Here is a 26,089-nt window from a genome sequence, read left to right on the forward strand (position 1 = left end):
CAGCTGCCTGGCTCAAAGGCAAGGCATCCACATGGGCCTTTGGATGTAGAGCCTGAGCCCTTGGAACCAGGTTCAGAATGTCTAAACTTGTACACAAAGCCAGAGGTATGCTTCACACGGTGGAGTACCAGTCTAGCAAAGTCTTGAGTTCAAAGTTAAGTACTACCAGAAAGCAAAGCAAAGCAAAACAAAACCCAACCAAACAAAATGAGATGTGACTAGATGTCAAATGCTTGCTAGACATGACTTGCCTTTTTTTTGAGGGGAAGGGGCCCCATTGTCAATTCAGTTGTGCAGATATAGGGGTGAGGTGTCACACACAGAGGGAGTCTCTGCCTGAAGCTGAAACATATACAAAGAAGGGCACACATGTAGAGATCTAGTGTCTTGATTACCATGCCTGACCTCCACCTTGATCTGAATTCTTTAGTCACTGGACTTTTGCTTTTTCTGTATGTACAGTCCAGTAAAATTGGGGATTCTGTTGCTTACAACCGAGAGCATTGCACTGAAGTAACTTTCCAGGATGGCCTAGAGCTTGCTCTGCAGCCCAGACTGATCTCAAACTCTTATACCCTGTCTCAGCCTCCCAAATGCTGGGATAGCCCATATTATAAAATATTTTAGTTTCTCTTTTCAAGAAGCATGAATGTAGGTTATTTTCGAAGTTCTGTACATTTCAATTGAAACAGATCCTTACAAAGTTTTTTTGTTTGTTTGGCTGCCTTAGCTGGCTGGGGGTGGATTGAAGCAAATCCGGTTCCTTCAAAGCAGCCCTTGTTCACATTCTGTCCAGCAGAGGGCGCCCGCAACAAAGACCAGAAAGCTGCCGTTGGCAGGCTGGGTGGAATCCGGTTAGTTCACCTGTTCCTCCAGCAATGCAGAATCTTGCAGATGTAGGCAAAACTCAGGATGTGGCCATTTAATAGGAACTAATTGCTCCATCAACCCATTAATCTTTATTAATATTAACGATTGCCAACACCGATAACGAACACTAATCTTTCAATATTATGTATCAATATGAATGCTCACTAATATTAAGAAATAAATATGTCATTCACATGATCCAAAATGAAAATAAAGTAATAAGACTTAAAATGGCCACAGGAGGCCCTGGCTCCTGCTTTACTTCCTCTAGGGGTGACTGCTGTTTGCCTCATGGGCCCTTTCCCAGGTTTTCATGCACCTATCACCCCCATTTTCTCCCCAAAGTAGTTCTGTTCTGAACAGAGCTCTGTTTCTGGCCCTGCTTACTAGAACATTCCTCCTCCTTTCCCCCTTGTGCCGCGGTGGGCAAGCCGTCGTGGTGGGTCAGTGAGCTCCCACTCAATCCTGTGGTGGCCAGTTTCTGCCGAAGTTCCATTGTGCTAGTGGAAGTGACACAGCTCAGCACCTCCGTGCACCCTGTGGAGTGTGGAGATTTCTCCATTAGGGCCTGCGAGCCCAGGGACTCTGCAGGACGTCACCAACTGGCCTTTAAGCAATCCCAGCATCCGAGACACACTTGGATGAGTCACTGGGGGACCTCGGACTCGGGAGCCCCAGCACCACAGGTGACCCATCGGGCAGCACCAGGCCCTGCTGACCTCTAGAGAACACTGGCCAGTCCAGGCTGTATGGTTTGCAATGTTGCTAGGTGTTGCAGAGGGTCTTGAAGGAGGCTATATCTGCAGTGACTGAAAGGGGCTGGTGGGCTGGTTCTTCAGAGTTTAGCTTGTAAAGGAGTCTTGGCAAATGTTTTTATTTTTGCCATACTTGTTAGAGTAAGTTTTTTTTTTTTTTTTTTTGCCAGTCCTGGGGCTTGAACTCAGGGTTTGGTTGCTGTCCCTGAGCCTCTCTGTGCTCGAGGCTAGAGCTCTACCACTTAGAGCCACAGCGCCCCTTCTGGCGTTTTGTGTGTATGTGGTACTGAGGAATCATCAAACCTGAAGGTGGGAAGAATAGAAAGGAGAGGAGAGGGTAGGGCAGGGCATCTTCTCATGTGTTTAAGAGCCATTTGATCTATTGGGTCACATCCTAAATCCATTTTTCTTTTCATAGCTTAACTTCATATGTGTCTGCAGGACGAATTCTTTCTGATCTGAATGGTGGACTCTTTCGTCACTGCTTTTGTTTTTGTGTTTTAGGACCCAGGCTCTCCCTGAGTCTCTTGCTTCTGCCTCCAGAGTGCTGGGATTACAGGTAGAGCTGTCTTTTATTTTTACACCTTGTGTGAGGTGGCATTTTTTTCTCCCTTTGAAGACGTGTGTGTGCGTGTGTGTGTGTGTGTGTGTGTGTGTGTGTGTGTGTGTTTCCTGGTACGGGGGGGGGGGGGGGGCCTTGAATTCAGGACCTTGAGCCCTTGCTTGGCTTTTTCTGCTCTACCATTTGAACTGCAGTTCCGCTTCTGGCTTTTTGCTAGTTAATTGGAGATGAGAATCTCTTGGATTTGCCTGCCCGGCTGGCTTCCAGTGGTGGTGCTCAGCTAGGATTAAAGGCCTGAGCCACCAACAGTGCCCCCCCCCTTTTTAAGTCCTAGCATCTATTTGCTCATTTGCATCCTTTCACATAGTCTGGGTGCGGCTGTGGACGTGGCACCTCCCGCCACTGGGGGAGGCAGTCCACCTGCTGCTGTCCCTGCCCTGAACCGGCCTGCACCGGGCGCCCTCCGGGACCCGCGGAGGAACCCGCGGCCGGATGGGGCCCGCGCGCGCGAGGGAGGCGGGGCGAGGCGGGGCGAGCGCGCGGACCACCCGGTCCACAGCGTCCTGGACGCGTCCACTTCCCACCCCTCCCGTTCAGACCCTGGCTGGGGGCGGCGGCGGCGGCTCGGTGTCACCCCCAGAGCGGGGACACGGGGCGGGGGGGGGGAAGAGCGGAGTGGAGGGGAGAAAACCGCTTGGGAGGTGGGATGGAGGGAAAGGGGGGGCGATAAACTAGAGCCCGAAGGGGGAAGAATAGAAAGGGGAGGGGGAGGGAGAGGGGAGGGGAGGAGGGAGAGAGAGGGGAGGGGAGAGGGACAGAGGAGAGCGGAGAGGAGGGGGAGAGAGGAGAGGGGAGAGGAGGGGAGAGAGCAGGGGAGAGGGGAGGGAGGAGGGGAGGGGGTAGGGGAGGGGAAGGGAGGGGAGAGGGGAGAGGAGGGGCGGGGCACTCGCAGGGAAAAGCCCCTTCTCCAGCCCTCCCCTCTCGGAGTTGCGCAATCCTCCCGGGCTGGGATTGGCCGCCCGAGAGTGGCGAGGCCCCGCCCCTCCATCCGGAAAGCCAATGGGAGGCGGTGGGCGGAACTTGAGGAGGCCCTCGCGGCCAATGGCCGCGGGGGGGCGTGGCGGGCCCTGGGCTCGGTCCGGGCGCGCGCGGGGTGCTGCAGCAGCCGCCACCGCGCTCCCAGCCCGCCGCTCCCCGGCCGCCTCGCCGCCGCCTCGCCGCCGGTCCCGCTCCCCCCGCCGCCGCCGGTCCCGCTCCCGCCGCCGCCGCCGCCGGCCTGGGGTGCGCTCGGCCGCTCCGGGCAGCGTCGTCGTTGCGGCCCCGCGGCCATGGCCACCAGAATCGACAAGGAGGCCTGCCGGGCTGCGTACAACCTGGTGCGTGACGACGGCTCGGCGGTCATCTGGTGAGGAGCTTCCCGGCGTGGGCCGCCCTCCGGCCCGCGGGGTCGGGGCGCCCCGAGCCGGCCCCCCGCCGCCGCGCCGCGGCCCGCGCTGACGCCTGTGTTTTTTCTCCTCCCAACCCAAAGGGTGACTTTTAAATACGACGGCTCCACCATCGTCCCCGGCGAGCAGGGCGAGGAGTACCAGCGCTTCGTCCATCAGTGCACAGGTAGGCGCCGGGCCTGGCCCTGCCGGAGCCGAGGTGACCTCCGCCGGGCGTCCTGGCTCCCGCAGTGTCCTCGCCCGGCCGGCGGGTGCGTGGCCCCTGTGGTGCCCTGGCTTTCCAGCGTCCACTCGGGCTGCTCCGAACCCCAGGGGTCACCCTTACCCACCACACCTACCCCAGACTGGGCAGGGGGCACCCCACTGAAAAACAAAAACCCAGCACCACTTGGTGAGGAAGCATGAGTGGGGCCCCCGCAGCCTGGTTTCTCCCAGGGCCGTTGCCTCGGACCTGATGTTACGTGCTTTTTATTTGTAATCGTATAGCGCCGCGACCCACACCTATAATCCTACCTACTCAGGGGACTGAGATCTGAAGATTGCTATTCAAAGCCAGGTCATGCAGGAAAGTCCTGTGGTTAGACTCTTAACTCCAGCTAAACACACACACACACACACACACACACACACACACACACACACACACACACACACACACACACACACACGGGCACACACACACACGGGCACACACACGCTCCCAAACAAACCTGGATCCCCAAGCCCAAGTACACACTCACAAACCAGATACAAACTAGGGTGTAGTCTGATTCCATTCATGTGACATTCTAGAAAAAGCAAACCAGTCTATGGTGTGAAGTCAGAATAACTCCTGCCTTTGGGGCTGGTTGCAGGAGTGGAGCAGGCCCCCCCCCCCCTTCCGTAGAGGTGGCTGGGAGCCACTGGAGATCACACCAGTTGTGTACTTAGGCACATAGTCATCAAGTTGTACATTTGAGATTTGGGTGTGCTTTGCACTTTCTGGGGTGTGCAGACCAGGAAAGGAAAGAACACATGGCATGGGTAGCCAAAGGTCCTTTTGGATGGAGGCAGAGACAGCACTGTTGGCTGTGTCATGCCTTTTAAGGAGGTGGTTGTGGTGGTGGCAACTGTGATTCCAGCACTCAGAAGTCCACAGCATGAAGATCATTAATTCAAGGACTGTGTGAGCTCCACTGCAAGTCCACTACCAGCCTAGGCTACTTAGGAGACCCTGTGTTAAACTGACATTCAACAAAATCCTTTAAGAAGATTAGAGACTTCCACTCCCAGTCTCCCCCGACTTTCTAGTCTTCAGCTTGGGAACAAACGGAGACAAAGGCCAGCCGTGGGGTGTGGTCTCTGAGCCAGATGGTGTGGGTTTGGACCCCAGAGAGGCCACTTCCTAACTGATGGGTTGGGCACGTGACTTGCCCTCTGAGGTGTTGGTTTCCTCGAGGGACTCTCTTTGAGTCACAGAGGTTGAAAATGCTGGGCACAGTACCTGTGTGAACCTCCGCGTTGTTTGTGAAGTAAAAGTACATAATTAAGCTGGGGCCAAATGGCTTCTTAACTGCTTTTCCTCACCCACCTTGTGCTGCTATTGGAGCTTGAACTCAAGGCTTTGGCACTGTCCTTTGGCTTTTTTACTCAAGGCTGGTGCCTTACTGCTAAAGCCATAGCTCTGCATCCAGCTTTTTGGTGGTTGGATGGAGGTTAGCGTCTCATGGACTTTCCTACCCTGGCTAGCTTTGAACCATAGTCCTTAGCTCTCAGCCTTCTAAACAGCTAGGATAACAGGGATGCACTACCAATACTTGGCCTTAACTGCTTTTTAAATGGAATCCTAGTATACGAAGTATACATTCAGCTCAAAGGTTATGTATAAAGTGTGGACTCTATACTAGGCAGTGCTAGGATGTGTGTGTATGAGTGTGAAAAGTGCTCTCCTGACTAAACTTTGACCCTAGGAGTTGCCGCTAGACATTCATTCATTGCTTTTGTAAATAATTGGCTTAAAAATATCAGAAGCATGAAGTACTATAGCAACTCAGTGTTGAAGCTGCCCCCGCTGCTATGTAGATTTGGCAAGATGGGATTGGCCCTATGTAGATTTGGCAAGATGGGATTGGCCGGTGGCCCCTGCCTCAGGCATCCTGTGTCAGAGTCCTCCTGCCTCGACTGGGGCTGTATTAGCGAACTGGACTTCCCCTGGCTGGGCTCAGCGTGTCTGCTGGATCCCAGCCTCAGAGGCTGCCAGCTTTCCTTCTCCCCAGATCCAGTTCTTTTCCTCTATCACTGGCTCCTCTCTCCCCCTCCCCCCAGCAAAGTGTCTTGGGCTTCTGAGGCTATTGTTTGCTTCACGTAGGGGACAGGGTGACTGAGAACTGGAGAGCATCCTGCCCTGCCCAGCTCTCACTGTGGACCACACTGGGATTCCTGGTGGAGGGAGATGGTTTCCTCCCTGCAGACAAGGCCATGGCTCTCTGCTTAGCCCCCACCCCCCACCACCACTCCCCCTTCTGGGGGTCAGGAAATGGGAGTGTCTGGCAGGCTTGGGGGACTAAAATTGCTTGGCCAGCTGTTTGTTGGTTCTTGTGAATGGCCAGGGGATGTGAAGACTCATCTGCTTCAGCTAAGTCTGCTTTCTGTCCCCAGCCATCTGGTGGACAAATGCACGGAGACGTCTGCTCTGGTTCTTCCCCTGCTGGGAGGGTGGGCTCTGAATGCTGCACCTGTGGGACACCTGTCACTGTGCAGACCTGGCTTCTGTCAGTACTGCCCCCAAACATGCTGTGAGGGGTCCCCTTCTGCTAATTAGGGTGCAGAGGGAGGCTCAGAGAGCTTAAGGGTTGCAATCCCACAGCTTAGGAAGTGGCTGAGCCGGGACTTGAACCGAAGTGGGCCTATACTCTCCTGTCTTGAAGGAAGTAATTTGAAGGACATGTTTGCTCAGTTATGACTCGAGGAGGGTGGTAGGTTTCTGCCACCTGTGGGGCCTCCAGTGTCCATTGGTCTTCCTCCGAAGTGCGGTGACTTGCAAGCTGGGAGATAGTACCTAGTGTCTGCTTTGATGAGCTGCATGGGGGAGGGGGGTCAGTCCTCTTCCAGGCCCCTATCCTCTCCCTTAGACTGTCCTCCCCACCTCCCCTAGAGGACTCCAAAGTGGACCAGCTCACCAGCTGCCTCCTCTCTGTCCATTTTCAGTTCAAGGCCTGGCTTCTCCCCTGGGGCTATATGCTGGGCTTCCAGGCCAGCTCTTCTGCCCCCTTCCTGTCCCTGACAGGCTCTTCCCCCTTCCCCTTCCCCCTCCCCCCCCTCAGGGCTTGCCACTTCTTCCTTCCTTCTTCAGTGACTGCTGTTGCTTTGGGCTCCATAGTGGAGCCTTCTGTTTCCCCTCTGGGGGGCAGGAGAGTGGTCTCCTTGAGCTGGAGAAGCCATCTGTGGCTCCAGGGCCAGCTCCTGCTGGGCAAACAGGACAAGCCCCTTTGCAGCAACTCCAGGTGTGCTGAACCTTACCATTCTTGGCCTGCCTGTGGTCATGTACCAATCCTTATACCCATTTGCAGCACATGCCTGTCCCTGGGGAGGGGAGGGGCAGCCCCTACCCAAACCAGGAGACCTGGCAGGGGAGAGCTGCTTGGAAGGGAAGTGGGGGCAAACCCCAAGTCCATGGCTCTTCCCTTTTTCTTTAGCTCCTAGGCCTTGATCTTCTGTCTTGTATCTGTTCCCCCCCCCCCAGCCTCCCCAATAGGGCTGGAGGAAAGCTTCCTGAAGCAAAGTAAGTGACATAGAAGCAGAGTGCAGGGTCTGCAGGGGGCAAAAGGGGTGGGGGTAGATGGGAGGAAGTGCCGTGAGAGGGGGCATAGGCGGATTGTGCCGCCCCCCAGCTCTGCAGTGCTCCTGGAGACAGGTAGTATTGCAGCAGGGATGGGAACAGACTGGGAGGGATTCCCAGGTCACACAGGGTGCTGCGGCCTGCTGGGGGCAGGGGGTTTCCTGTGATGACACATTTGGCTTTTGCACTGGAAGGATTCTACATTCTTTGTAGAGTACTCAGAAACCAAGACCAAAATGCAAAGCAGGGAACTAAAACCAGATTTTTCTCTACTTGAAAAAGTGTTCCTTCCTTGGTTCTGTCTCTGTTCCACGTGTATGCCTGGAGGCTCTGGGGTGCCGTGGAGTGTAAGAGTCACTGAGGGACAAAGGAAGGTCCCCACCCTGCCCCAGCCAGCATGTGCTGCCTGTCCCACTTTTATCTATATTCTTTTTTTTTTTTTTTTTGCAAGTCTTGGGTCTTGAACTCAGGGCCTGGGCACTGTCTCTGAGCTACATTTTGTTCAAGGCTAGCACTCTACCACTTGAACCACAGTGCCACTTCTGGCATGAATTGAACCCAGGGCATCATGCATGCTAGGCAAGCACTCTGCCACTAAGCCACAATCCCAGACCTATGTTTGTAGTCGTATTGTCTGATTCAACGCAGGATCAAGAAGCCCTAGGAGGCAGGCTCCCTGCCTTGGTTAAAGGGAACTTCCGAGCACACCTCCTACCCCTCGTTTTCTTCCGCAGTCCCTTCAAAATGGCCACAGAGAATTCTCCCCAGCAGTCTTACTTGGTGGACCCCAAGCCTGCTGTAGGAAGCAGTTCACTTTGAGAAAGAATCCTGGAGTCTGGGAGTCAGTCTACGTTTCTGGTGCCAATTTGGTTTAGACAAGCCCGGAGGAGAAAGCCAGTCTTGCCTTAGCCTGTACCATGTGTCCTCGGGCAGGTTCTCTAGATGCTCTATTAAAAAATTGTGATTGGAGGCTGAGAATGTAGCTCAGTGGTGGGGTGCTTGCCTAGTGTGCATGAAGCTCTGGGTTCAATTCCTCAGTACCACATACACTGAAAAAGCTCAGGATCTACCCTGAGTGTAAGCCCCAACACTGGCCAAAAAAAAAAAAAACCAAACAACTGAATTTTGAGGGGGAGGTGTCTGGCCTCAGGTGTGGTGCTCAGACCAAAGCCTCAGAGGTGGGACTAAGGTTTATTCTAACATCTCATCCTTGGGGTTGGGGGACCTCTATCTTGCTTCCCTGTCATAGTAATCCTGCTCAGCCAATGAGGTTGCAGTAGAGCCGACCCAGCCCAGCCCCACTGAGTGAGCACATGACCAAGCCTGGCGAATCAGAGCAAGCCATTCCCTTTGCTCACTGCTTAGCTCACACTGGGCTCATGTGACTGCAGCTGGTCAGGTTTGTTCCTGGGACTTTGGACAGTTGTTAGAGTGCTTTTATCTTTACTTGAGATTAGATGCCCCTCAAGAGTGCTTTTATCTGTACTTGAGATTAGATGCCTCTCAACTCAGGTACCTAGCCAAAGGTCAGAATGGAGATCTGGCGAACCCTGCCTACCCGAAGCTCTCTTCTGCACTGGTTACATTTACTTTCAGGAGCCATTTAACTTTTCTAGAAAATATTTAGAAGAGTTTGGCCTAGTGGTAGAGTGCTTTCCTAGCAAGCACGAAGAGCCAGATTCAATTCCTTGGTCCCAAATAGATAGAAAAGCTGGAAATGGTCCTGTGGCTTCAGTGGTAGTGTACTAGCCTTGAAGAAAGCCCAGGACAGTGCTCAGACCCCTGAGGTCAAGCCCCAGGACTGGCAAAAAGAAAAAAAAATTAGAGCAAGCCAGGCGCCAGTGGCTTTCACCTGTAATCCTAGCCACTCAGGAGGCTGAGATCTGAGGATCATGGTTTGAAGCCAGCCCAGGCAGAAAAGTCCTTGATACTCTTATCTCCAATAAACACAATGCTGGAAGTGGCACTGTGACTCAAGTGGTAGAGTGCTAAGCTAGGCCTGAGCATGAAGAGGCTCGAAGACAGCACCTAAGCCCTGAGTTCAAGCCCCAGGAAGACTGGTTCGGGGCTGAGGGAAAGCACAGAAATGCCAGAGATAGATGCACAGCGTGCTAATCTCAGAAGAACCGAGTCCTCTTTCATAGGAGGTAGGTCAGGAGAGACGGGTCAGTCCTAGCCACTTGGCATAGATGTTCAAGAGAGGCCACACATATCTCCTTCACAACCCATGCTCTGGTCCCCAGGTCTGGGTAAAACCCCTGGAATGCAAAGGGCTGAGAGTGGCAGAGGGTGGGTTCTAAACATGGCCAGGATGTGGTCACACAGGAAGATACATGCTTGTTGGTAGTCTCTGCATACAGAGCCCTATGAGCATGCATAGTTGGTGATTTTCTATGTAAACACATGAGTACTTGTTGGTTTGGTTCCTGAGTGGCTTTTCCTTTTTCCCTTGCAACAACTATGGTGGATTTTGAGAGTGTAAGTGAGAGGGAAGAAGAGATACATCTGTGTGTGTGTGTGTGTGTGTGTGTGTGTGTGTGTGTGTGTGAAAGTGTGAAAGAGAGAGGAGGGCGGGGAGAGGGAGAGAGAAGAGCCAAAGGGAACTTTTAATCAGTCAGAACTTTGGACCTGGAAATGTATGTTTTCAGTCTTGTCGCTATCTACTGAACAGGTGCTTTGCCTCAACTGATGCTGGATGGTCACTTTCAGTGGTACCCAAAGGGCAGCGAGTCACGGCCTTCGTAGTTTGGGCAGGGCTGGGTCTTCATCACTTGTTCCTCCCACTTCGGGGGCAGGAGGTGCTGAGCTCTTGTGTGGCTTCGTCAGGTCGCACATGTTTAGGCTTGGTGACAGCACTCTGGGTCTATGGCTTGGTAATATTTGCCTTGCCTCTGTGTGTGTGGCTGCATCTTCCGAATATCTTCAACACGTGGAACCCCTTGTTCAGGAGCAGTGAGGCTTGGCTCCTCCAAAATCCTGAGAGTCTGCAGAAAGCAGACTCTGGAAGCTGCGCTCATGGAATCATCGGTGGTATGAACACTTTTCCCCCCTCCTTCTCTTCACCTAGAGCATGGAAACCCAGCCTCTATCTGGTGATGTCACTGCCAAATCTGCTGTCAATTCTTTTGTCTTTATTCCACTTTAGCTCCCTTCCTCAGGTCTCAGGTGTTGGTCAGCGCCACCTGGGCGCTGGTGGCTCATGGCTGTCATCCGAGCTACTCACGGGGCTGAGATCTGAGGATCACAGCCCACAGCTTGCCAGTGCAGGAGAGTCTGTGAGCCTCGTAATCCTCCAAAGAGCCGCCAGAAAACCGGAAGTGGTGCTAGCCTTGAGCCGAAGAGCTCAGGGACAGCACCCAGGCCCCCAGTTCAAGCCCCATGATGACCCCCCCAAAAATGACTTCCCCTTCCCCCCTCTGCTTCTCTGTGGTTCCTGTTCTGCTGAGGCGCTTCCCCTTGGGTGCTCCTCCCCTGCTGTCACTTCCTTCCTGTGTTTCCTGGGCTCCACCCTTGGTGAGGGCCTCGTCTTCTCTAGCATAGGGGCCTTTCCCAAGTGCTGACTTCGGTCTTTCCCTTGACCCCGTGACCCAGAAACCAGGCCAAGGGGACCTCCCGAGCCATCTCCACACCTAGGGGTGCTCTGTGGCTCTCGTGCATCCACAGCGTCCCAGAGCAGGGGCAGGCCATGGTCCTCTTCCTCCCTGTGCCCCCAAGATGCTGGTCTCCTAGGCCGTGTGCTGCTCTGCGGGCACTGGCTCACAGGCTCTCCTGCGTGTGAGGAGGCACAAGTTCCACATGGCTGGGATGAATGCGGCAGGCCCCACGTGTGGGCTGTGGTCCCAGGAGGTGGACAGGGGGAGACAGGCCGAGGAAAAACAGTGCGGGAGGCATTTCACAAGCTGGTATTGCTGGAGACGTGGGACGTGATCTTGGCAGACGGGTGGGAGGTTGGGCACACTGCCAGCCACCCGGCATGCATGTCCCCATCCCAATGTGTGGTATCAGAGGGGGTTGCGGGAAGGCACAGGGACCCAGAGGGGGCTCCTCACACCAGCTGGCGGTTCTCAAGGTCACCTGTGCTGGCTTGCTCAGGTCCCCAGATCTAAGCTCAGGGCCGAAGCCCGGAAGCCAGGCTGTTCTGTTCTCCTTGGGCCACAGGGAAGTTGATGGTGACCTGGCCGTGCACACAGATGGAGGAATGACCGTCATCCTCCACTGAAGCAATAGCCCAGTGGCCATGCAGCTCCTGCAGGCGTGGCCCCTGGCTGCCAGCACTGGCCTCCGGCCAGGTCTCTTCCTGCAGAATCTTGCATCCCTGCTTCATTGTATGCACTTGGCTTCCAGATGCAGCCCGGGACCTCTGCAGCACACGTCCCCAGGGGCCAGTTTACCAGAGCCGGGATTTTATATTAGCATTTAATATTTCATGTCACCATTGCAGTTTGAAAGCAGCTTGCCGTAGAGACCCTCTGCTCCCTCTTTTTTTTTTTTTTTTTGTCTTGTGACCTCTTTCCTGGTCATACTGTCCTGCCTCCCTCTTTCCACTGTGGCCCTTATGACAACCTCAGGCCCACTAAACCCTTCCCTATCTCAAGGCTGCGTTCAGTTCTGAGATGCTCACTTTGCTGTAGGAAGTCACATTGGCAGGTGGCAGGGGTTAGGGCAGGGACCTTGTCCTACCTGCCATTGCCATCTGCTGTGACTCCTTCAATCCACACTGTGGCCCAGTGTTGTGGGCTTGGTGGCCATGTACCTTCTCAGGGGAAGAACCTGGGGCCCAGAACCAGGAAGGCTCTCGCCCCTCGCCTGCCACCCACTGGGAGTGGCACTGAACACACTCACTGCCCTGACAGGCCCCGTGGTGAAAGGTGGAGGCTGAGACTTGGAGGTTTGTGTTAGGAAATGTGAGGGTCAATAAAGAGCCACCTAGAGAGCTGTGGGGTGGACTGGAAGTGTAGGGCTTCGAGGAGATGTGGGTGTGCCCTGCCTGGCCATGCCTGGGCTGGGGGGTAGAGATGGAGAGACCACTCCAGTCCCAGAATCCAAGCTCAGAGAGGAAGGAAGGCCCTGGGAGAGCCTCCTCTGGACTGTCTGCTGAGCATGCACTGTGGGCCACGTACTGCCTGGGTGCTGGGGATGAGTCGTTCTGAGCCTTCAAGCTCCTACTCTATAGTGATAATAAACAAGATGCTTTGTTTATATCCTCCTGGCCCCAGAAGCTCTTGCTCTGCCTGTGGAGTTGTCAGCATCCCCCTCATGTAGCTAACCTGGGCCCCTTCATCCTTAGGGCGAGCTCCCAGTCATCCTTCAAGAGCCAGATCTGCCAGATCTTCCTCCAGGAAGCCGCCCCATCACAGCCTCCAGGCAGTGCTCATTTCCTCCTTTTCTAGATGCTCCCGCAATCCCAGTTAATAGCTGTCACAACACTGTCACTGCTTCTCTATGTACACCATAGATACCTTGGTGGCACTGGGGTTTGAACTCAGGGCCTTCCCACTTGCTAGGCAGGTTCTCTCCCATTTGAGCTGCTCATTCCCAGCCCTTTGACTGCAAGTCCCCCGATAGCTGATTGTCAGTACGTTGTCTGTGGAAAGACTGACTAGAAACAGAACTACACAAAGGAGATATGAGAATACAAAAGCAGTGGACACCAGGGTTGTCTGTGCTCTGGCAGTCTAACCCCAGATCCCTTCCTGGCCATGGAATATGTCACTGTAAATGCTGCAGTACATCCTCCAGTCCACTTCAGTCCACCTCAGTGACTGTCCTGGGAGGTGGAGGGTGGATTCTGTGAGACGCCCTGACTGACGTTTAAGGAAGTAAGTCTAGCCACACTAGAGGAAGTGTGGGTGCCTGATCCCAGGAAGCTTTGCTCCTTCGAATCTGGGTATTGGGATCAGCTCACGGGGGGGGGGGGGGGGGTCCTGGGAGTAACCGTCTTGCTTTTCCTCTGGCTCTCTTCTACTCCACTTTCTCCAGTTCCCTCTCTAACTACAGAAGCTGGGTCACTAGCTTTTAATGAGAACTCAATTAGCCAAGAGCCGCTGGGGAGTTGCTGCTGCCACAGATGGAACCAAGGGGCCCAGGTCGCCAGATAAACACAGCCTCTTTAAGCCACGGGGTAGACAGGGCTTTTCTTACCTATTTTTAAAAATGAGTGTCTCCGGAGTCGATGGGACAGGCAGGGTGTTCTTTGGGGTTTTGTCTCTTTGGGAGAAGGAAAGAGGGCCTGGCACAGCCCTGTCTGCCACCAGACTTCCCAAACTTCCAGCCAGCCACAGGTGGCTCAGGCGCTCACCCGCCTTTCCTCCCACTTCCTCCTCTGACAGGAAAGGACAGTCTCCTTCCCTGGATCGGTCCTCAGGGGGCCCTGAGGGCCCAGCAGCTGCAGCTTCCGCTCTCCAGCCGTCCCTGAGCTTGGCCATCTCCAGATGTCAGATTCCTTCCAGTTCCTTCCACACCAGGGAGCTGCCTGAGGAAGCTGGCCACTCAGCTCTTTTTGGAGTGCCCACTGCTTCTCCCCTCTACAGCTTGTTTGCATAAATTCTCAGAGGAGGAGGGGGATGGGATGGGGGTGAGGCTGGGTCAGCCAGAGAACAAGCTTTAATCCTGTCTCTTGTCCAGCTCTGCAGCAATTTTCTCCCTTCCCTGAAATGGTGCTCCTAGAAATCATAAAATCATCCCCTCTCTTTTTCTCTCCCATCCCTCCCCCTCTCTCTTCCTCTCTGTTAACCCACAGACCATGTCCATATCCTGGACAGGACCGGGATTGGGGCGTGGCCGATCTGTAGAGCAGCAACCCAAGGCCATGGGTTCTGTCCCCAGTGATGACAAAAACAAAGAAAGAACTGAACTGATGTGGCTCTAGCTTATAAGATCCAAATGTACCAGAACCATGAAGTCTATGAGCTTTCCCCACTGGACGGCTCACCTGTCTGCCTGTTTGTATTTCCATCACTCCACATCTCGGGTGTGTTTTGTGTGTCTAGAAGTCATGTGGCAGGGTCTTGGGTGGTAGGTCCCCCACACTTAGGTGGATCTTTGTCACCAACCAGTACAGGCCTCGGGACACCACAGAGAACTTGAATGCCTTTGGTGAGATGGTAGGGTCTCAGTCAGCCTGTGTCCTCGAGACCCAGAGGTGAGCCATGGCGTCTGCCTGCTGGAGAGCCAGGGCCCGGTGCACCACGCAGGGTGGGTATAGAGGGCCAGGCCTCCTCTGACAGGGGACACCTAGGCCTGTAGGCCACTGGGACACGTGTCGAGGCTGCAGCTTTTCCATCTCAGCCCAGCTGACTCTTTGTCTGGCCCAATCTCACTTGGTAAACATTTGTAAGCATAATATGACACTGGGATTGTTGAAAATGTGTCCGTCAGCGATCTTGGTGACCAAACCATTGTCAGATAAGCACATAGCAGCTGCAGACGGCACTTCTCCCTCAGGATGACCTAAGTGATGTCATCCTGTGGTTCTGGAAGGTTCCCAATGCCCTGGAGGCCGTGTGACTTAGTGTACAGCCATGTTGTGCCAGGTCTCGGGCTGGGACTTGGGACTCGGGACTCAGGGTTAACTGGGGGAAGGCCTGCGGGTCCTCAACAAGAACTGGTGAGATGCTGAGTGGGACAGTACTACTTAGGATATGCTGGGGCGTTGGAAGGGTGAGGAACTTGCAGAGCAGGGGAGCAGGGGAGCAAGGGAGGGCAGGTGTTGCCTGTAGGAGCTGGCCAGTGTCCACAGAGGATGATCTCAAAAAGAGAGACTAGCTGGGACCAGCTTCTGGGCTGAGATGAGATTTGGGGGTCCTCAAAAAACTTTAGACCAGCACCAGCAACTTACCAACACAGAGGCTTTGGCAGAGACAGGCAGGCGGGGTTCACACGCTGGGACTGGGGCTCCGGTCCAGACTGGTTCCACAGAACCGGTTACTGTGGAGACACTGAAGCATCCCTGAAGGCCGTGGGAGGCCTGCCTCCCTCACACCCACAGCCGCCACCCAAACACTTCCAGTGGAAATGTGAGTTCTGGGACCCAAGCACTCACAAGCACACGGGCTTTCCAGGCACCACCAATCGAAGGGAAGTGCCCTCCCTTCCCAGCTCCTTACCAGCCACGGCGGCCTGCTTTTGAGATGAGGTCTAACTTTGGGCCGACCTTGAACCTTGACTCTCCAAATGACCACCTTCCAGCTAACATGACCACCATGCTTGTTGGGCCAGCTGCATCTTCTAGCTCTTGTGTTTCATCTTCAGTGTGGCTGAAGAGAGCGGTGTGGAAGTAGCCAGTTTCCATAAGGGAGGGGTGGATAACATCACATGGCTCTCCTGGCTCTGGAATGTTCTATAGCCACAGAAAGGATTAGAACAGACAGGACTTGTGCCTCGAAGACACGTGGCAGCAAAGAACTCCGTCCCAAAGGCCATGTGCTGTTGATGTCATTTTTGAGGGGTGGTTTCTTCTCATGGTGACTAGATGGTAAGCATGGTTGTGTGGTACTGTGAGTCCCCAAAGCCACAGAATTGTGGCCTTGAAGTAGTGACTTTGTGCTGTGACTTTTTTCTCAGTTGAGGAAGGAGGTGAGAAGAGAAGATGACCGAGTTTTCCAGGGGAGGCAGAACAGGCTGAGCTTTGGGGGATTTGTCAGGGCACAGAGCTCTCATCCTGCTACCTCTTCTGTCTCCTGCTCTCCTCTCGGCTTCTTCTTCTGTCTGGGCTGTGTAGTATGGCCTGCAGTGCCTTGTACATGAGTCTTCCAGAACAGGCAAGGTTGGGGGGCTGCAGGGGGGACAGGTAGGTGCTCCATTAGACCGAGGAACTGCTGTTCTCGAGCACCCATTGAGATGAGAGGGAGCTGTGGCCACTGCAGGCCTGCTGTCCTCCGACAGGAATGGTGGCTCTGGGGTTATCTTAGCAGCTCTCTTTGGGCCTGGGCGTGTAGAGCACGTGGAGAGTCCTGGAAGGACTGTAGGAAGGATGGCATCTTGATTAAGAAAATCTATGTGCATGGACTCACCCATAGAGGCACACGTGCATACACACGCACACACCTCAGTGTGTCCTCTGATCTGCGGCATCAGCACAGCTCAGGGCAGCTCCAAAGGGCAGTGGGAAGACTCCCCTGAGCGCAGCCACTCTGGCTCCACAGTGTTGGTGGTGCCAGGCAGTCCTGGGGCCACGAGCTCCCCAGCCCTGATGACAGGCATTTGCAGTTGGCTGATACAAGATGAGTGACTCGGGGCCGGGAGTTTGGCCTAGTGGTTGAATGCTTGCCTAGCAGGCACGAAGACCCGGGTTCAATTCCTCGGTACCACATACTTAGAAAAAAGCCAGAGGTGGTGCTGAGGCTCAAGTGGTAGAGCTCTATCCTTGAGAAAGTCCAAGGACAGTGCTCAGGCCCTGAGCTCAAGCCCAGGACTGGCAAAAAAAAAAAAAAAAAGATGAGTGACTCCAGTGCTGTCCCCAGAGTCGAGTGTGCACCTCTAGACAGAGCTGCAGTGACTGGGGCCATTAGTGGGGCACTCTGGAGAAGCTGAGCACAGATGTACCATCGACTGACTGATAGATGTGTGATTGCCTCCTGCCTCCCCGCTTCCTCTCCCCACTGTTTTTTGAGACAGGTCTCACTGTACAGCCCAGCAGACACTCAGTCTTCTTGCCCCGGCCTCCTGAGCTCCAAGCTACCACCATGCCCTCCATCCAGGTCACACAATTTCTCAATAAAATTGAGGTTTCTATGGGAGGACAAAAGAGATCTTTGTGGTGGGACTAGAGATCCATCTAGATGAGAGATTCCAGCAGGTGGCTCTGCCCCCAGGGGCGTGGGCAGGTGTCTTTGGGGGCTCCTGGCACCCTGGGGTGAGGACAGGGATGTTTCTCTGGACCCTCCATGCTCAGGCAGCCCCACTACAGGAAGTGTCCAGTCACAGATTCATGCACACACACACCACGTGACAATCTCAGGGATATCTTGGGGCGAGGTGGAGGAATTGGAGCCCCTGGGCCTTGGGGATTGTGGGAGAAATGAGTCCAGTCATAAATGTCAACCAGTGGAGGAACAGGACCCAGAAACACAGAGGTGAGACTATGCCAGTGGATACCATGGCATGCCTAGAGGAAAGGGCTGGAAACCGAAGGGGCTGACCCACAGCCAGCTGACCTCGCTGGACCTGGAGCCACTTCCAGGCTCAGGAGGACACTGTCTGTGTCCCCCTTGGACTCCAGGCCTGCCAGAGCCTATGTCTGGCACTACAACTGTGGGGTTCCATTCTTAGAGGGGCCTTGAAGAGAAGGAGGAGGTGCTAGAGTGTTCCCTAAATAATTCTACAATCCCAGCCTAGATTGTGGTAAGTACAAGTCTAGCCTGACAGGCCTAGCTACAAATCCCAGATGACCTAGGACGGCTTGTACCACCTGAGGGTGCCAGGTGACTGTTCTATGCCTCCCTGTCCCACCTGGGAAGCGGGCACGGAGGGGTTCCAGCCTCCTTGCTGCTGTCCACACTGGCTGTTCTCAGGCTGCCGCCCCAGCACCCCTGTGGCGGTCTGGCTCCTCCGTGGGGACCTGGTCTTGGGGTGTCTTGAATGAGCCCTGCTTTCTCCTTGCTTGGTTTTAGATGATGTCCGGTTATTTGCCTTTGTGCGGTTCACCACCGGGGATGCCATGAGCAAGAGGTCCAAGTTTGCACTCATCACGTGGATTGGCGAGAACGTGAGTGGGCTGCAGCGCGCCAAAACCGGGACAGACAAGACCCTGGTGAAGGAGGTGGTGCAGGTAGGCTGGGTTCCTGTGTTCTCCTGGGGGGTGGCACTGCCCCAAGGTCCATCTAGCAGGAGCAGGGGCGGAGACGGCTAGCCTGGACCCCTGGATTGGCCTTCGCTATAACTTGGTCCAGGAGAGCCATTGATGGAATCCTGCCATGTCTGGGTGCAGGCTGGGAGCAGGTAGCTGTGTCTGCCATTTTACCACCAAGCCTAGAGCCATAGCACTGGCTGTTTACTGTGTGATGGCTGTGGCTCACAAAGCAGGCGGCTGGGGGGAATGACAAAATGGCAGCCACAGCCGGGGCATTGTGGGGACCCATCGGACCCATAGAGAAGGCCATGTCCTCTCTGAGTGCTGCTCTGCTCACTTGGGGGCCTGGTCAGGCTGGCTGAGTGCTTGCTCATCTACAGACTCCCACGGGCCCTGTCACAGGGTAGTTGGTATAGCCTGAGGCCCACTAACTCCCTGTTAGACAGCGAGAAAGGAGCACAGGGCCAGCGCCAGGAGCTCACACCTGGAATCCCAGCTGCTAAGGAGGCTCAGATCTGAAGATCATGGTTCAGAGCCAGCCAAGGCAGGAGAGGCTGTGAGACACTTATCCCCAATTGACTACCAGAAAGCCATGAGTGGTGCTGTGGCTCAAGTGGTAGAACTCCAGTCTTGAGCAAAAGAGCCCAGGGACAGCACCTAGGCCCTAAGTTCAAGCCCCACGATTGGCAAAAAGAAGAAAGTCATAGATCAAGGGGAGGGTGGTGCTCGCTGTGGGAGGAGCAGGTAAGAAGATGGAGGTTGGAGCCCAGCCTGGGTACAAAGAGAGACCCTCGCTGAAAAATAACCTACAGCAAAAAAGGGTTGAGGCTATGGCCCCGGGTGGGAGAAAGATCACCTGCCTGTCAAGTAAAAGGCTCTGAGTCCCCACCTGAGAACTGGGGGGAAATCCTGGGCTAATGATGAGAGTGTGTGCTAGCTAAAACCCCTGGGGTGTCTGCGGAGGCTGATGAAAATGACTTGAAATCACCCAGCACACAGTCATGCATGTCCATGTGAGAGGCACCAGACCATGAAAAGCAAAGTGGAGGACATTCAGCGCAGGGCCTGGATTGGAGTCAGAGCAGAGGGTGCTGGGATCCGACAAGGGTGGGACGGACGCTGCTCCTTCCTCCTAGAAGAGGGGCAGCTGTGGTGTTAAGGTGTGCACAGGGGCGGGGAGGTGATATGGCCACTAGTTAACTTTCATATGCATGGCCATCTTCCAATAAAAACTTGTTATAAAATCCCTGTGGCCCTGCACAGCTGTACCCGCCCACCCTGCCAGCTCCTTCCACAGGCACCTGGCACCTCTGTGCACTGCTGGCTACTGCCCACAGGGTGCTTTTGTCTGCAGTAATTTTGGCGGGCGAGGGTGTCCTGGGCCTGGATGCTGTTCCTAAGCTTTTTGCTCTATCAAAGCTGGTACTTTACCTCATGGGCTACAGCTTTACTTACAAAAGACTTCTTGCCTGGGCTGCATTTGAACCAGGATCCGCAAATCTCAGTCTTCTGAGTAGCTAGGATTACAGGTGTGAGCAAAGGCACACGAAACTGCAGTGTGTTTTAGGTTCCTCTTTTATCGGTTCTAGAGGACAGTGTCTGGTGCTTTTCTGTAGCACAGTGTCCTCTTCCCTTCCCCAGCGCACACCGGGTACTGAACATTCCCCTGCTCTTGGCTTCCAGCTGGAGTTTTTTATTAAAAATACTCTGAGCACATGGCAAGGCCCCAGCTCCTTCCTCTTCTCTCTTTGGTTTTTGGAGAACAAGTTGGCTGGTTCCAGAGTTCACAATCTAGAAATCATTTCCAGAGGCACCATGGCCGGGCTGCTGCTGGGATTTCAGCTGTGGTCGGCATCTCTGCCGATGGACGCTGCTCCTGCTGGCCCTGCTTGGACCTGCCGCCTGTGCGGACTCACCTAGGCGTGCTCTCCTCTCCCCCTCTGCTCTGTCCTCAGCCCTGTGCTGGAGGGGAAGGAGCTGGAAGGAGCAGGGGTGGGGCTTCCTGGATGACCCATCTTTCCCTTTTTCTTTCCACACTTAAAATTGTCATAAAACCTAATAACGTGTAATTTACCATTGTAACCATTTGCAAGTGCACAGCTCTGTGGCTCTAGGCCTGTTCTCAGAGTTGTGCAGCCACCCCCACCATCCAGCTCCAGAACTTTCCCTCCCCTGCCGGGAAAAGAGGCCTGGCCGGGGGAAGGGAGCCTACCGAGCTCCTTTCAGATCTAGAACACTCTATAGTTTGACTCCGTGGGCCTGAGACTGGCATGGGGTGGGGAAAATGAGTTTTCTGGTGGGAATAATAGTTCTAATTGGTTTATTTGCAAGTTCAAATACATTGAAGCAGAAAGGGGATTGCCAGTCTCGGGACTGGGGAGCGTGGGGGTTTGGCTTTAAGTGTGACTGGACCCAGACTCCAGCAGAATTTACTATCTCTTTCAGTTCTGCATTTCTCTGGGGTCGGCCAGGCAGCCTGTCCATGCCATGGTGATGCCTTGAGGCCCAGAGCCCAGGAGTGCTCTCCTGTCTCAGCTTCAGCTGTGACCGGCTGGTCAGCTCATCAATGGGCCAGGGCTCTTTGGCTTATGGAAACGTGCAGAGATTGATTCATGCCCGGGCCGTGGCTGGCTGCCCCTGTCTGCGTTTGGCCCTCAACTCCTCGCAGCATGCTCCTCTGTGTCTGCCGCTGTGTTTGTTAGATGACTCTGTGCCCACTCAGGATGTGCTTGTGCCTGCCCTGTCCCTCCTGCGGGGCTCAGGGGAGCACAGCTGCAGGAGGCGGGCGCCGGGTCCCACGTGAGGACAGCGGGCAGTCAGCGGGTGGCAGGTGGCCCACGGCTCTGCGCTCTGCTTCCTTTGCAGGCTGGGGATGGGCCAGCAGTAAACAGCCTTCATCTCCAGGACATTTGACCCCAAGCCCTTGTACTCTGCTACTTGAGCTTTGTACTGTACCGTGTTTACGCTGTTTCATACGTTATTCATTGCCGTTTATTGCTACTTCATACGATACTAGAGCTGCTTCCTGTTTGCTCCTACTCTAGTTCTCACTAGCCGTCCCAGAAGCCGTGGTTGGGGCGGAAGCTCGCACCTCCTCTTGCCTTCTGCTTGTGGCTCACAGAACTCATCTCTTAGCCCACACCCTTATTAGTGAACCAACACAGACCTCAAGTGTCATTATGAGGTGTGTGGTGTGTGGTGTGTGTGTGGTACTGAGGTTGACTCAAGGCCTGTGCTGGCTAGATAGGCACTCTACCACACACCTGAGCCACACCCGCAGCCCATTTCTGCCGTGGTTATTTTTGAGATAGGGCCTCCCTTGCATGACCAGGTCAGCATGGACCACGATCCTCCTGCTTGTGCTTCCTGGTGTTGCTGGGGATGACAGATGCACGTAACTACTTCCATCTTGTTGACTTTTCTTCCGCAGCTGGCTCTGAGCCCCTCATGCCCCTCCCTGGGATTATAGGCTGAGCCTCTGGCCTGGCTTAGATTGCTGCTATATGTTGTGGGCTAGAGGGCCGTGGGCTTCCTTCTGTGGGCTTCTTGCCCTGTCTCCACGCCAGGCACCCGGCCACCCCTGGGGCTGCTGGGTGGGGCTCAGCGTTGAGAGACATTGTGGTTCTCACTTCTCCCTCCTTGCATGCTGTGTTCCCACATTACAGCACTCACGTATGCACGTATGTAGGCATGCGAAGATGCACACTCACAGGGGCACGCACACACACTCAGCAGCACAGAATGGTGGCACAGAGTGGAAAGGGCCTAAAGAACTTGGAACTGTGAGCTCAGCCATGGGCTTCTCACAGGGCATGAAAAGCCAGTATGCTAAGGGAGGACTGGGTGAACGTGTGTGTGACTGTGCCTGGTGCTTGTAAGCGGCTTGAGGCACATAGCTGTCCATCCCACCCGTGCTCGGGGCTTCTCCCTGTGCTGGGAGCCTTGACCCAGAGAGTCCTCCTGTGTACTTTGTCTTCTTTATGTGGGTCATGGGGCTTGAACTCGGCCTGGGCGCTGCCCCTGAGCTCTTCAGCTCAAGGCTGCCACCCTACCCTTGAGCCAAGCCCCACTTCCCGTTTTCTAGAGGTTAATTGGAGATAAGAGTCTCAGGTCCTTTTGTGCCCAGGCTGGCTTTGAACCTTGATCCTCAGATCTCAACCTCCTGAGTAGGCAGGATGTCAGGCGTGAGCCACCGCTGGCTGTACTTTGTCTTTTGTGTGGAGGTACAGTGACTTTTTCTGTTTTTCACTTGAGACGAAATCCATTTACCTTAAAGCGAGCATTTAAAATGTACCAGCTCAGTGGCATTTTGTGTAATCATAGTGCCATGCAGGAGACAGAGTCTTACTACATAGGTCAGACTGGCCTTGAACTCATCAGCCTCTGGCCTCGGCCTCCTGAGTTCTGGGGTTTCGGTTGTACACTGCCATGCTTGGCTTCAAGATGAGGACTTTTTGTTTTTCTGGCGATGGTGGTACGAGGGACTTTGTGCCTGCTAGATGGTGACTTCTAAGGTCCTGGCTTTGGACCTAAGTAAACCTTCTATTCTTTCCTTTTTTTCTTTGCCAGTCATGGGGCTTGAACTCAGGACATGAGCCACTGTCCTCGGACTTTTTCTCAAGGCTAGAGCTCTACCACTTGAGCCTCAGCACCATTTCCAGCTTTTTTCTATGTATGTAGAACTGAGGAATGGAACCCAGGCCTTGGTGCATGCTAGGCAAGCACTCTACCTCTAGGCCAAACTCCCGGCCTCCTAAGTAAACCTTCTGATTGTGCAACCTTGGCAGCCACTGCCTGTGGTCTTTAGTCTTTGTGTTGTCAGTGCTAAAGTCTAAATGATACTGATCATCTTGTTGAGTATTTTTGAATAGGTCTAATTGATATACCACACAATCAGTTTGTCCTTTCACTCTGATTTTCAGTAAATTTGCAGAGTTGTGTAACTTTCACCACATCCAATTTTAGCACCTCTTGGTCATTTCCTGTTCCCAGCGCTTGGTTGCCACTAATCTGCTTTCTGTCTTTGTAGGTTTGCCTTTTTTGGCATTGCCTGTGTGTGGAGCCAGGCAGAAGGTCACCTTTCATGTCTGGCAGCTTTTGCTCAGCGCTGTTTGGGCTCATCCCTGTTGAAATGTGTGTCAGAACTTCTCCTTTTTAGGGCTGCATAGTACTTCACAGTGTGCACAGGCCTTGTCCATCCACTCGTCTGTCCTTGGCCATTATGAATCATGCGGCTATGGACATGCATGTGTAAGGCTGTGTGACCATGGGCTTTCATTCCTCTCGGCTGGATTTGTAGGAGCATCATGAGTGGGTCTGATGAAAAGGTTGTGAGAATGACATTGGCACCGTGGAAGGGCCTCAGGATCAAATACTTAGCAGCACTCTGTGTCACAAGCAGGGGATGGAGCTCAGTGGTGTACCACTTGCTAGACAAGACAGGGGTCCTGGGTTTGATCCCCAGAGGCCAGAAAAGAAAGGTGACCATTGTTCGTTCCATGTCCATCTTTCCTTGTGGGCTGTTTCTTGTCTTTTTTGGTTACTGAGTTTGCACTCTGGTCTTTGAGTTTGCAAGGCCTCCCCCTTGCCGTGGAGGCGTGCCTGTGGCCCTTCCAGGCTGTGCTGTGGACAGTTTTCTAACCACGAGGCTTTCTTGTATGCCTGGCAGCTCCTCTGTGCTCTCTGCCATCCTCCTGTCGTTGCTTTTATTGGAGTCTCACATCACCGTGTGTCACTGCACCTCAGGGCTGCCTGATAAGACACACACACACACACACACACACACACACACACGCACGCACGCACGCGCACACACGCCATGAAGGGACAGTCACCACCCCCGTGATGAAATGGGCAACAGCTGTGAAGCTGAGCCTTTCTTTTTGGTGGTGTGGGTTTGGGCGGGGGCCTTTCTCTGGCCCCACACACCTTCCTGCCCTTTCACCTCACTCAAGATGGAAAGCTGAGTCAGGGGAAGGGGATTTGCCCCAGGTAACTCAGCCGGGAAATGCTGGAGCCACAGCCAGCCTGGGTGTCTCCACAGTCCTGAGGTACCCACGCCTGGCCCTGGGGTGCCACGCTGCCACCATGTGTCCTCCAGCGTGTCTCTCCTCCCCACCTCCCTCCGTGCTCTGGGCTGGAGCACACACTGCTAAGTCTTCACTTGGATCCATTGTATGTGCTTTGGGTGCCGGGACTTCCTGTCCTGTTGCCTGGGCAACCTTAGGGCCGCCCCTTCCTCCTTAACTGAAGCTCTGTGTTTCCATTTTTCCTTGTAGAATTTTGCCAAGGAGTTTGTGATCAGCGATCGGAAGGAGCTGGAGGAAGACTTCATCAAGAGTGAGCTGAAAAAGGCGGGGGGAGCCAATTACGACGCCCAGACGGAGTAGCCCTGGCCCTGCCGCCCCTCCAAAGCCTTCTGCCTGCTCCTGCTCCACGGGGGGCCGCCACCTCGCTGCCAGCCCACCAGCCCACCAGGGAGAGAAACCACGAGGCAACGCCCACCTGTGTCTGCGCCCCAAGCCCCCTCCCTCCCCTCCTGGCCCCACCGTGCTCCTGTTCATGAAGCTCCTGGAACATCTTTCTTGGGTCACTCTTTCTTTCCCCTCTTTTTCATCCTAAGGGAAAATAATGTTGATGTCACAGACATGTCATCCAGTGGGTGGCTCCTTTCCCTGCCGTCTCTCATGCACTCACTGTGCCATTCTGGGCCCCAAGGTGGTGCCCACAGACTCCAGCCTCATGAGAACCCCTCTCCAAGTCCATCAATCAGCCTAGACCTTCTAGAATCTTCTCCAGGTCCCCCTGCCCACCCACATTCCAAGTTGCCTAAGCTCCACATCGACAGGCAGTTATTGCTCAGAGAGAAGTTCAGGCCTGGCTTGCACTAATCAGACACGGTAACCTTTGCCTTAACACTTGCCAGGTGGTGGCAGGTGGTGCAAAACTAGCCTTTAGATTGACACCCTGCTGAGCGTGGGAAAGGCGGGGCCTGCGGAAGGGGGGAGCTTCTCCTGGCTGGCCTGGCCCCAGGCTCCCAGCCTGACACTGCTGGTGGGCCTGGAGAGGGCTTATATAGTGGAGTCCCTGGTAGCTGAGCCCAGAGCCCGCTGGCCACCACTGGGTCTGTGGTTTGAAACCTGGACCCCAGCATAAAGTGAAAGGAGAGCTTGATTCTGCTTTCAGAGAACGACGAGACTGGCCTGGATGGTCAGGAGCACGTTTTCCTAGTTTCCTGGGTTTCCTCGCGCCTTTTATTTTGGGGAAGAAAACGTACTGTATTGTGGTTATGAAGATCATCTCTGGCTTTCCAACAGTTTACAAAAATAAATGTGTTTTTCCAGAAAAAAAAAAAAAAGGTTTGCTGTGTCTTACAAGTTTCTATACCGTGTTAACCAGGGCGTCGGGCCTTGTCTTCAGATTTGATGGCCCTGCAGAGCAGCAGGTGCTGCCAGGGACTGGGAGATTTTCTAATTCCTGGGCAGGCACTCTTCCACTGGACCACACCTCCAGCCCTTTCTTACTTTAGCCAGTTTTCAGAAAGAGTCAAGCTGGACTTGAACCCCATATGTCCCGACTGCCTCCGCCTACTGAGAGCTCACACTAACTGGGACTGCAGGTACTTACCACCACACCCAGCTTGTTGACCGAGAGGAGGACTGTCTCACTGCCTGGACTGCCAGCCAGTGTCTAAGCAAGGGCCAGGTTTTCCCCAGAGGACTGGGATGGGACAGAAGCTAGGTGGTGCCTCCTGACCTGGCCTTGCACACCCTGTGGGGGTCCCCTCTTGGTGGCCTTCTGAAAATCTCACACAAGATGGTCCCTGCTTGCCACAGGCCCCACCTGGCTTGG

The 26,089-nt window shown here is 54.3% G+C and overlaps 1 protein-coding gene across 2 annotated transcripts; it reads left to right on the forward strand.

Annotated features, from left to right (window-relative positions):
* Positions 1-3,273: 3,273 nt before the first annotated feature.
* Positions 3,274-25,568, forward strand: Cotl1 (coactosin like F-actin binding protein 1). 2 transcript variants are annotated; one of them, XM_090357201.1, is made up of 4 exons: positions 3,274-3,563; positions 3,716-3,798; positions 18,060-18,217; positions 24,517-25,568. In XM_090357201.1, exons 1-4 carry the CDS (start codon positions 3,289-3,291, stop codon positions 24,625-24,627), a joined length of 627 nt encoding a protein of 208 aa, XP_090213327.1. In that variant the 5' UTR covers positions 3,274-3,288; the 3' UTR covers positions 24,628-25,568. The 2 variants fall into 2 exon arrangements, with proteins under 2 accessions (XP_090213327.1, XP_090213328.1); XM_090357202.1 differs by having other exon boundaries at positions 3,422-3,592.
* Positions 25,569-26,089: the final 521 nt, after the last annotated feature.

This window comes from Megascapheus bottae, chromosome 24 (assembly GCF_031878675.1).
Source record: "Megascapheus bottae isolate mThoBot1 chromosome 24, mThoBot2.hap1, whole genome shotgun sequence".
In the NCBI taxonomy this organism is placed as follows: Eukaryota; Metazoa; Chordata; class Mammalia; order Rodentia; family Geomyidae; genus Megascapheus; species Megascapheus bottae.

What these genes read in the sequence shown, in the direction of transcription:
- Cotl1 (XM_090357201.1), top strand. Translation starts at nt 3,289, where the DNA reads ATGGCCGCGGGGGGGCGTGGCGGGCCCTGGGCTCGGTCCGGGCGCGCG. An exon ending in GCCGGGCTGCGTACAACCTG is followed by an intron (nt 3,564 to 3,715) that starts GTGCGTGACGAC and finishes CCCAACCCAAAG; the next exon opens with GGTGACTTTTAAATACGACG. An exon ending in TGGTGAAGGAGGTGGTGCAG is followed by an intron (nt 18,218 to 24,516) that starts GTAGGCTGGGTT and finishes TTTTCCTTGTAG; the next exon opens with AATTTTGCCAAGGAGTTTGT.